Source organism: Caretta caretta, chromosome 1 (genome assembly GCF_965140235.1).
Source record: "Caretta caretta isolate rCarCar2 chromosome 1, rCarCar1.hap1, whole genome shotgun sequence".
Taxonomy (NCBI): Eukaryota; Metazoa; Chordata; order Testudines; family Cheloniidae; genus Caretta; species Caretta caretta.
Window position 1 is genome coordinate 330,158,492 of NC_134206.1, and position 12,045 is coordinate 330,170,536.

At 39.8% G+C, this 12,045-nt stretch overlaps 1 protein-coding gene across 3 annotated transcripts in view; it reads left to right on the plus strand.

Moving 5' to 3' along the window:
* Positions 1 to 12,045, plus strand: part of CCDC146 (coiled-coil domain containing 146) — a 114,083-nt gene that overhangs the window by 98,478 nt on the left and 3,560 nt on the right. For all 3 annotated transcript variants that reach the window (XM_048836426.2, XM_048836427.2, XM_048836428.2), the window contains exons 14-17: positions 570 to 794; positions 2,664 to 2,892; positions 9,599 to 9,727; positions 10,551 to 10,688. In XM_048836426.2, the coding sequence (XP_048692383.1) occupies positions 570 to 794; positions 2,664 to 2,892; positions 9,599 to 9,727; positions 10,551 to 10,688 (721 nt within the window). The remainder of the gene's footprint in view (positions 1 to 569; positions 795 to 2,663; positions 2,893 to 9,598; positions 9,728 to 10,550; positions 10,689 to 12,045) is intronic.

Here is a 12,045-nt window from a genome sequence, read left to right on the forward strand (position 1 = left end):
TTTGATTGTACTTTAGCCACTCAAACCTCTCTTTACATCAGTTTACTCATCTGTAAAATGGGGATGTTAATACTTTTCTCTCTCATGAGAGTGAGGTGAGGAATAATTCATGTTTGTAAAACACTTGGAGATCTTTGAATTAAAGGCACTAGAATAGTGCAAGACATTATTTCAGTATTATTATTTAAATAGAGATAGAGTTAGACTTTATGTACATTTAGAAAATTTTGTATCAGTGTTATTTCCTATGACTTTATCTCCTGCGGCACCCTGGGAGGCAGAGAATAGCCATAGTGCATAGCCCTTCTCTGTGCCTGATGCACCTCTTATTCTGAGGGGCTGAGAATGAAAGAATTGTAGAGGCCTTATCCAGTTCTATACAGAGTTGGGAGGCCTTCTGCAAAAGGGGCATTCTTAGAGGGTTGTTTCCACCCCTTTTAATGCTCCTGTGTACTGCCAAAGAGGTGTAAAGGGCTTTAGTGTAACTGAGGATAAAGGCCAAGTTCTGATATATTAAGTGAATTGAAATTACAAAAATCCTTCCCTTTTCTCTGTTGCTTTTATTAAAGAAAACTGCAGAAAAACCTTCTGAAGCATTCAAATAATATTGCAATCAAAGACAGCATCCAAAGTGATGTCTGCAAAATTACTGCAACTCTGCAAGAGATGAAGGAAAAAAGAGAGCAACAGTTACTGGATGTTGACAGACTCACCAATATGCTCACCCACATTGAAGAGGAAATGGTGCAGCTACGCAAAAAATATGAAAGGGCTGTTCTGCGTCGAAATGAGAGGTAAGAAACAGGGTAATTTGACACATAAAACACCTTGAGTCACTTCCATGACATTTCACTTATTTAAAATGGTAACCAACAATTGATGAAAGATGCCATTTCTTCATAGGATCTAGTTCTGGTGTCCATCTGCAGTTTATTGTTATAGATAGGGTTGCCGACTTTCTAATCACACAAAACCAAACACCCATGCCCCGCCCCTTCTCTGAGGCCCTACCCTGCTCACTCCATCCTCGCTCCCTCCATCATTCGCTGTCCCCCACCCTCACTCACTTACTCATTTTCACCGGGCTGGGGAGGGTCCCTTTTTGACCCGGTGTTCGGGCTGAAGATACTGTTGTATTTTGCCTATAAATATAAACTGGCCTTAGATTTATGTTTAAATTTTGAAATGGAAAATAGTCCTGGAACAGGCCTACCATTAGCCAAAGTTATTTTTGTTTGTTTCCTTGTATCAACAATATTTTTAAAAGGAGGAAACCTTCTAACCAGGAATGCTAGATACCTGAAATTTGGCCTCACTAGAATGGCAATATCTGAATTGAGAGTGAGAAAGCTGTGCATTACAATATATAGTTATTTGGCATTTCTTCATTGGTTACATTGTACAACCCACAGAATAATATCTATAATAACAACTGTATTGGCTATTGAATCCCCTGAGAGATTAATATCATCCTCCCCTGTTTGTGTATAAGTGCACAGATGTGGTATGAGAAGGCACAAGAGATGAATATCACTGACCAGGATAATCCATTCTTTAAATAAACTTCCATGGAAGGTGTCAAGGTTCCTTCCCCTCTCTGAACTCTAGGGTACAGATGTGGGGTCCTGCATGAAAGATCCCCTAAGCTTATTCTTACCAGCTTAAGTTAAAAACTTCCGCAAGGTACAACCTTTGCCTTGGCCTTGAACAGTATGCTGCCACCACCAACCGTTTGAAACTAAAAACAGGGAAAGAGCCCACTTGGAGACGTCTTTCCCCAAAATATCCCCCCAAGCCCTACACCCCCTATCCTGGGGAAGGCTTGATAATAATCCTCGCCAATTTGTACAAGTGAACACAGACCCAAACCTTTGGATCTTAAGAACAATGAAAAATCAATCAGGTTCTTAAAAGAATAATTTTAATTAAAGAAAAGATAAAAGAATCACCTCTGTAAAATCAGGATGGTAAATACCTTACAGGGTAATCAGATTCAAAACACAGAGAATCCCTCTAGGCAAAACCTTAAGTTACAAAAAGACACAAAAACAGGAATATACATTCCATTCAGCACATCTTATTTTACCAGCCATTAAACAAAAGGAAATCTAACACATTTCTAGCTAGATTACTTACTAACTAACAGTTGTAAGGCTGCATTCCTGATCTGTTCCCAGCAAAAGCATCACACAGACAGACAGACCCTTTGTTTCCCCCCCTCACTCCTGATTTGAAAGTATCTTGTCTCCTCATTGGTCATTTTGGTCAGGTGACAGCGAGGTTATCTTAGCTTCTTAACCCTTTACAGTTGAAAGGGTTTTGCCGCTGGCCAGGAGGGATTTTATAGCACTGTATACAGAAAGGTGGTTACCCTTCCTTTTATATTATGACAGAAGGTAATAGAATTGTCAAAAAAGTATGCTGGGAGACCAGCACATAGGTTATGTTTACAGCTCTATGTCCACTCATTCTTACAGACATGAACATTTTTGTCATTGGTTAATAATACTGTAAAGGATTAAATAAGGATTTTATGAAATCTGTGCACATTTTCAGAGATGATTGCTAGTGCTAAAATCTGCCACTTGCATTCTTGAATGGAACTAACATTGAATGTGAATGGAAAATTTTAAAACCTGATTTTAATTTTGGGTCTGTTGCAGTGGTGTTTTGCTCATAGAGCGAGAGGAAGAAGTATGTATTTTCTATGAAAAAATAAACATTCAGGAGATGATGAGTAGAAATGGTGATATTGAGATGCAAGTCATGGATGAAAAGATCAGATTTCTGAAGCTGAAGCTAGCTGAGAAAAAGAGACAGATTGAGTTGTCCCTGAAAATGCTGCCCATGAAGAATGCCTTGGATGCAGATCTGGTGGTACTTCAAATTCAGGTAGGTGGAATTAGAGAACTAATTTTGGGGAGGGTAGGTTTTATTTTCATTTTTTTAAATACATAAATTATTTCAGTTTGTACTACTCTGTGTTCTGATAAAAGAAATTAAACCACAGTTGTGGGAATTTAAGTTCATTCTATATGAAAAGCTACAGTGTGAACAGTATGGTTGACACAAACGGACAAAACATTAAGGTACCAATCCAGTAAAGCACTTAAGCATGTGCGTAACTTTAAGAAAGTTTGTAGTCCTATTGACTTCAGTCAACTCACACGATTAAACTTGCACACTTGCTGAAGTGGTTGGGGCCTAAGATAAGAATAATGTTGCTTTAAACATCAGCATGGTTAAACTGTAGGATAGGCATAAGGCATCATGTAAAAACAGGCACTGTCTGAAATTAGTCAAAAATGTATTGGCTGTGTCTTTTTTCAGTCTTTCCACTTTGCAAAATAGTAGCTCAATTCACTGAAAATACTTGACCTTAAACCTACTCTGGAGACTATGCTGCCTACTATGATATAATCCATGTACATGTTCCCCATACAAAAAACGGAGTTTTAGCTCTTATTACAAAAATGACATTCAACAATTAACAAGCTGTAGTGTTCATCATTGTTGTGGACATTCTTCCTTTGCTTTCTGAAATGGCTCATTTACTTCTGACCTTATCTCCAGATGGTAATCTTTTCCATATATATTCTGTTTGCTTCTGTACAGAATTGTAATTTATGGTGCATCACTGATGCTAGTAGTTGCATAGACTAGAGATTGTGACTCATCGTAAGATAACACTGCAGTATTCTATTACCTCTGCTCTTTTAGGGAAATTGCATGTACAGCTAAGAGAATACAGTTTCGCATGGTGTCTTTCATAAAACTGTACCCCAAAGAACTTTATAGGGGTACTGTAATTAATTGAGTTACAGAGTTACATAATGAATAGAGGGAGTGAGAAACTATGGAAATGAGCCAGAGGGAACAAAGATTTTTCATCTGAGATTCGAAATGATATGGTGAGTCAGTCAGGCAAGTGCAGTGACAAAACACAGAGGTGTTGTTTCCTGAACTGAAGCAAAGAGAGTTGTGAAACTTTGGGTTGATACTGTAGCAGAAATTGTAAACATCCTGTAGCTTCTCCTTCATGGTGACACTTCTTATCGAACATAAAGGTTTATGTAAAGGGAGACTATTGCTGTTTTTTGTTTAGTTTCTCATGTAATAAAATCAGCATAAAATCAGAAAGCAGTGAAGCATAGTGGGCATGATATTAATGACAGGGTACGTTTCAGAAATTTTCCCAAGTGGGAGATTGTTCCAGTGACCAATGGCAAATAATGAGTCATCAGAATTTTAAAAGCAAGAGGTCATGCCCTCATCTTGTTCTTACTGTAGGCCAGTTGATCCAACTCTCTCATTACTTCTGCCACTTTCTGACATCCCAATTAGCTCTTTCGGAGTCAACACTCCTCATCTGAGATTGACAATAGGCACTGTCTCTGGTGAGACACATTCTATTTGTTTTGTTGTATCTCCTAGATATGGATGAAAACTATAATCTGGAATTCAAACTCAGAATTTTGGGGTGGATTGCTGAATTTGAAACTCTGGACTTGATGTGAATCTGTTCCTGGGGCTTTGGTCCCTGGTTGTGTTCAAACTCATAAGTGTTCTAGTATCTGGTTCCAGTTCAGATGTACCAAGTGTCTTTCAAGAACAGTCATTTGCATAAGATATTGACCCAATGCAGTGGATACAAATCTGACCCTTAATATTGATTCAGCTTTGAATCCAATCAGTGACACCAAACCTAATTCAGTCCCTGAGCCAGCCCCTTGTCTCTAGGAAAAATGGTTCTATAGGTAATGTACTGGACTAGGCTTTAGGAGCTCTGGGTTCAATTGCTGGCTCTGCCACAGACTTCCTATGTGACTTTGGACAAGTCACTTAGGCCCAGATCCTCAAAGGTATTTAAGCTCCTAACTTTCATTTATTTCAATGGAAGTTAGGAGCCTAAATACCATTGAAGATCTTGGCCTTAATCTATCTGTGCTTCAGTGCCCTATTTGTAAGATAGAAATAGCAACATGTCCTTTCTCCCACCCTTTGTCTGTCTTGTCTGTTTAAACTATAAGTTTTTCGGGATAGGCTGTATCTCTTACAAGCACAATGAGACCCTGATTTCTGGTGGGGGCTAAATGCTTCTATAATACAAATAATAATAATAAGTATCTCTTTTCTGTGTTCTTTTCTCTGTTTTTTCTTTCTTCTGTTGCCTGTGATCTTTTCTTCCTCTTTTCTACTTCCTCTTTTCCCTTCTTTATACTTCTCAACCTTTGTTACCCACTTTGCATTCCAACTCTTTACTATTCTTCCAGCCTTGACTGCCATCCCCTCTTACACCCACCACTTTTCTTCCTCTCCTTCTCACCCTTGCCACTCTCTCCACATGCATCTCTAGCATTAGAGTGTGGTAGATTCTAACGTCTAATGCCAGATAAGCTACTAGCAATAGAGATCAGAAACTAGTAGCATGCTAAATATCAAATAATAATCATTAGGATTAGATGCTTTAGTTACTATCAGTGTTAGGCATCTAGTCAGGGCTGGCCTTACCATGAGGCAAACTGAGGCAGTCACCTCAGGTGCCAGACTGTGTGTGTGTGTGGGGGGGTGCCACTAGGCCCCAGAGTGCCCCCAGGTATAAATACCATACAACCTTTAATTGGAATTGCATATCCAGGGACTGGTTCTGCAGACTGAAGTGAGCCATGAGCACTAATCTGTCTTCATGCATCAATGAGAAATATTTGGCATTAAATGGTAATTGGTCCAAAGTGCAGACCTGCTGAGCCACTTAGTGCTTAAGGAGACAGCTTCACTCCTAAGCCAGCAAAAAGGGACTAACCTGTGAGAGGTAAAGGCATTAACCTCAGAATTTATCCAGTGTCATGACGGGGTGAAAAATTTATGGCTTGTTTTATGCAGGAGGTCAGAACAGATCATCAGAATGGTATTTTCTGGTCTTAAAATGTAAAATCTATGAAACAAGAAACAGTTTTACCCACAGCTGACATTGACGTATAAGGCAAGTGAGTGAAGAAAATAAAGAAAGAAGATTATAGTCAAACAGTTATACAAATACATTAGCATGGTTATTTACATGCATGCCATTTATTTTTTGTACCCTTGGGTTGAGTACCTTCATATAAAGCTATATGTATTCTCTTTCACCTGTGAAAATGAAAACTTTGCATTGATACTATTTAAGCTGCTTATTATTTTTATTTTGAATACATTATAAAACCTTTTTCTCATTACATTTAAATGCATACTTAAGAATCTGGGATGTTTGCACTTCAGAAACACCCGTAAGTCTATATTTAAGTGTAGTGTGAAACTTTATAAATGTGTCTGGTCTGAGTTGGTAGGTGTATCCTCTGACAAAAACATCATTTACAGAGTAGAGACCCACTCCTGCAAACTCTTGAGTGAGCGGTCTCTACTCACATGACTAGTCTCATCAATATGGATTGTGCAGATGAGTAGGTTTACATGACTGAGACCCAGATGTGAAATACAACTGGAACTGTAGCTACATCCTGTTATTTATCATAGATTTGTTTTTAAATTCTTCTTTTTTGCAAAACTCAGTGTATTGTTGTGCTCGTGTTTCTAGTTAACTAGCATCAAAAGTATTTCTCAATCCCCCTGTGGTCCAACCCAAATGATGCATGTTTGGAACCAAAACATGATTGGACAAATGAAGGGACAGCAATCTTACATTGTGACTTGTTTGTCTAATGGCTAGTTCCCTTTTTTAAAAGTTTTTAAGGTTCTTTTCTGTGCTGCTACTTCTTAGAACAGGAAGAGATGGCTGCTGCTTTTTCGCAAGAAAAAAGTGCTTAAACTGAATGTTCTGGTGACTTTCCATTATCATAGCAAAAAACCAACGAGGCATCCAGCGGCACCTTAAAGACTAACACATTTATGCATCACGAAAGCTTATGGCTAAATAAACGTGTTAGTCTTTAAGGTGCCGCTGGATGCCTCATTGTTTTTGTGGATACAGACTAACATGGCTACCTCTCTGATACTTGGTATCATTATCATAGCAGCACATCTATCAGCTCTCACAGATCTGTGTTTGCATTTCTACACATCAAAAAACACATGGCCAGCACTGAACCTCCGGTGAAACTATTCCTGTGGTTAGGCCTAAATATTTCTTCATTTATGGTAAATCATTGTGGCTGCAAGAGCCCAAGACAACTATCTCCCTCGTAATTTTTCACCTGAGAGTATACGGATTGTCTTTAGACCTAATTATTTGCATCATGTTTACGTTAGTGCTGAAAGATTAATATCCCAACAGATTAACCCATGATAGATTACTATAGATATACCAAATATGTCATGTTGCAAAAATGGACTAACACTGTATTGCCAATCCTGCAAGTTCAAACATCAGGAGGTAGACTAAAAAGAATCAAGAGATTGGCTTAAAAATCATGAGATTTACAAAAATTAATCACCTATCTTTTTTTGTCTGTGATCGGCTGTTTTTAAACTCTCATCAGGAGCCCCCACCACCATGTACATGTGCATGCCAGATGGAAAAGTTAACCTGAAGTGTACACAAAATGTACACAAAAATTGGCAGATCACCATCTGCCTATTGTCTCTGAATTTGTATGAGGGACGTGTTCTCCCCAGCATCCTCCTCTCATAATCCCAGAGAAATCTCTTTGGCAGTCTCCTCAGCGCCCGTCTGTGCTCCCACGGAAACCAGTGCCAGGTCCCTTCCTACTTCTTTCAGCTTTTCCCCGACACTGAACTCTACCTTCTCCTGGACTTTACTCCTGTTCCCTAATCATATGGCCCTGCTGCCGGGGCCCCTCTTTGTCCTTTGTCGCTGTCTTGTGTCCCTTGACAACACCCCCACAGCCCTTGCCTGTGTCACTTGTCCTGATCTGTGTTTCAGCTAGCTACTTTTATTTCCTCCCATTACCATTGGATCTGAATGCCTTCCAGTATTCAAAAACTGAGCTCACAGTGGCTCTGTCCAGCCTTTAGGAGCAATAGCTTGGTGAGTTTACAGGGTTTTGTTTCTTTGTGTGTGTGTGTAACTTATTGAGCGGGAAAGCTATGCCGAAGAAATGAGAAGTTGGAGTCTGTGTTGTGCCTCTTGGACAGGAGCCCAACAATGTTCAAGGAGCTGAAGATGTGAACTGCTGTACAACTTGTAAGCGTTAATAGCAACATCACTAGCGTCTGTGTCTCATTTTTATTTCCGCTATTGAACTTTTTTTTTTTGCCTCTTTCCTTTCTGGGTAATTTCTGTTACTGGGTTTCCACAAGTACAGACACTGAGGCATTTTCCCTCTCTGCTCTGAGTAATATAGGTGCCAGTACAAAGATAACAGGCAGCAGGGGCCAGAAGAGGAGGGCTGGTCTCAGCAACGTGGCTGTGAATCGTTGGCCTCAGCAGTTGCACATATACTTCCTTTGTTGTATTTCGTATGGTCTATGACTAGTCCCTATTCCCACTCCTGGGAAAGGCAATGGAGAACAAGGTAGTTCATCTCCGACACAGGGGTGTTGAGCTAGTCCTCATCTGCTGGGTACAGAGTGACCAAGGCACTGAAAATACAGTGTATTTGCATGATTCAAAAAATGGTCTGGGGATAAAGAGGGAAATGAAACCCCCACTTTCTGGTGAAGAGAAGAGAGTTTCCATCTATCCAGGGTTTGCCTGAGAGCCATGGTGTCCTCGCCTAAAGAAAATTCTCACTCTAGTAATCCCACAGCAGCCTCCCCTTCTGCCCTCATTCCATCCTCTGTGTTCTCAAGGGATCGGTTATGGATTCCCCCAGCCACTCCAAGCAGGAAAACTCTCCTTTCCGCCAACCCCCCAGCTAGCTGGACTTGGTGCCAAAGGAGGCAGCTTTTTTCCAAACCTCCCACTGAGTACACCAGAAGTGCGGGAGCGTCTCGTCACTCAAAGGGCTGGCGTCATGCACGCTGACATTCCAGAGGCATGATTTACCAAGAGAAGAAGCCCAGGTCACTTTGCTGTGTGTGAGGAAGGCCTCGGCCGAACAAGTGTTTGAAGATGGGTTTGAAACGTGAATAGCTGTTGGGGGGGGGCCTGTGATAAAAACACAAATAAGGCTAATTCTGCCCTACCAATCTATCCTATATCCCCTCATTAACTTCAGTAGGGTTCTTAGTGTATAAATCAGCCAAAATTGGACCAAAGCATCACTAAGGACATCAGTGACTGGTTTCAGAGCGGTAGCTGTGTTAGTCTGTATCAGCAAAAACGAGGAGTCCTTGGGGCACCTTAGAGACTAATAAATGTATTTGGGCATAAGCTTTCGTGGACTAGAACCCACTTCATCAGATGTATGGAGTGGAAGATACAGGAGCAGGTCTAAATACATGTATGCATCTGATGAAGTGGGTTCTAGCCCATGAAAGCTTATGCCCAAATACATTTATTAGTCTCTAAGGTGCCACAAGGACTCCTCGTTGTTGTTTTTTTAAGGACAGCAGTATAATTCATGAGATAAGACCATTTAATTTCTCATCTGTGATTGGCTACTTCATTTATCATGTAACAATGACTTTTTTGTTTACTCACCAAACTGGTTGTTTAAAACCACCACAAACCTGACAGTTATGTTTTCTTGTTTGATAGTATTCTCAGTGCAAGGACAGAATTAAAAGTCTGGAGAAACACTTTTCTGATCCTGAGGGGAAGAACAGAAAGCGAACCCTGGAAGGAAAGGACCCATCACTACCTGAACTGTTCAAAAAGATTGAAGAGGTAACACAGCATGTCTGACAATAGAATTTATCACAATAGATGGCTGGATTACCCTAGAACTGTGGTTCTCAACCCATGTGACATCATCAGGGCCATACAGATCGTACATATACTGTATGGATGCAGCCCACATATAACAGAGAGCTGCATATGCAGCCCACAATGGTAAACAAATTGAGAACCACTGCCCTAGAAAAATGCAAACAGTCTTTTCTTTTTTATTAAACTTCTACATGGAGAGTTAAAAAAATCTTTGAGCTAGGCTTGTGGGCACTGCAGCACAGCACACAGCTGTCCATGAAAGCTGTGAGGAGCAGCTCTGCATAGGAGCAATCAGGGCAGACCACAGCAGCATTAATGTGAGCCCACAGGTGCCCAGTATTGTCAACCCCAAAACCAACCTAAATCCAAAGTCAGGTTGCCAATTAAAAAAAAAAAGTAGCTTAAAAAGCATAAGACTTTTTTATACAAATGTATATTTTGCATTCTTTTTATTTGCTTTCTGGTTTTTGAGACTTTAGGACTTACATTTTTCAGGTTTCTCTCTACAACCATGAAGAGCCAGAAAGTTCCTTTTGTTTTAAATTAAAGCAGTAATACAGAAACTAAATAAGTTCTGTACTGAGACTTGGAGTTAGTGTTAGAGTTGTAGTCTTGGTCATTCAGGAAAGGATTCATTTTGAAGTGGTTATTTATGCTGTTATTTATTTACACAATTTGAAAAAGCTGTCAAGTCTGTAAAAATGTATCTATTGCAAAGTGATTGTGAGCAGATCTTACTCCTACTCATTCACGGTTGTGTATGGGTTTGTTCTCATTACAGTTAGAAATACAGCTGGTACAAAAGGAGGAGAAATTGTTGGAGAAGGACTTTATTTATGAGCAAGTTTCACGGCTAACAGATAGACTTTGTACCAAGACAGAGAATGGGAAGAAAGACACGCTGATATTAGCAAAACGGGTAAGTATCAGATCAAACTCTTTGTTTCCAGGCATCCAGTATGTATCCATATTTCTTATTTCTGAGGTCGGGTGCTTAATAGCTAAGCAAAATGGTGAAGGTAGTCTCCTTTTTGAATGAATCCTCCAACCAATAGTTTCCAACAACTATGTGGACCTGCTCAATAATAGGAAAAACACAGACAGGCTCCATACTCCTGCAATCTGAAAGGAGATACGTTGAGCCAGCAGGCAGGTTTTTCTTACACACTTTAGGCTGAGATAACCACACATCCTTGCGTTAAAGAAAATTCTCAAAACAATCATTTTTCCTTATGTCTATCACATTTATTTCTGCCTGCCTCATAGAGCTAATATTTTGAAAAGATAAAGGAGGCTCTCAGAAAAGAAAAACCCAACTTAAGAGGTTTGTTAAAGAAAAAGCAATGTCAGAACAGAGACACTGATAACAAGTGAGGTGAAAAGAGACAACCAAAGACAGAAGAAAACTGAAGTGAATGAAGAAAATCTGGCTCAGCCTTGTTTTCTTTCCAGGTATTAGGGTTGGAGTTTGAACAGATCCAGATAAATAAGAACAGACCATTACAGCAACAAACATGTTTAAGTTGTTTTCTACAGGGAAATTTAACATGGCTGCTGCTAACCTATGTTTGTTTAAAGTGTGGTTCTACTATTAGGAGTGACTGTAGAAAAGGATATTGTGGATAAAAATGGCATTGATTCTTTTCCTCTTTCAATAATTCTCCATAACAATGGTCACTTAAACACTTAAAGATGCTGTTTCTAACTATCATATATGCTGGGAGTCAAGCTGGGGTTCGTTCTTGTGCATCATCACCAGTAAGAGCCTAGCTGACTTGCAGAAAGGTTACCTTTGTACAACCCCATTGCCTTGATATTATACCTCCAGTTGCCTTTACTGGGCTCATGCAGGCATAAGTGAATACAATTTGGTGTACAATGCTGTTCACTGTGCACAATATGGAACAGCTTGCAGGATGAAATTCTGCACTATGAAGTTAAAGAGTTTTGCTATTGACTTCAGTGGGGCCAGGATTTCATCCCGGGCCTGCCTTTTTAATAGCTGGGTTGGTTCTGCCGTGCCAACAGGAGTGAAAACATTGTACTCACTGTTTTTACTGAAAGTGAGCTGGTATGGCTCTGAATGTACACAAGAAGCAGACTGGGTGACTAGGAATGTGACATTTATTTTTAAATGTAGAACCATTCTTTAAAAAATAGGCAGTTAAGGTGAATTTTTCCTCCATCCAGTACCGAACCCCCAGCCTCTATTTTATGGTCCCTTGGGACAATGACAGTTTCACAAAAATTATACATTATTTTCTTGGCTCATCAGC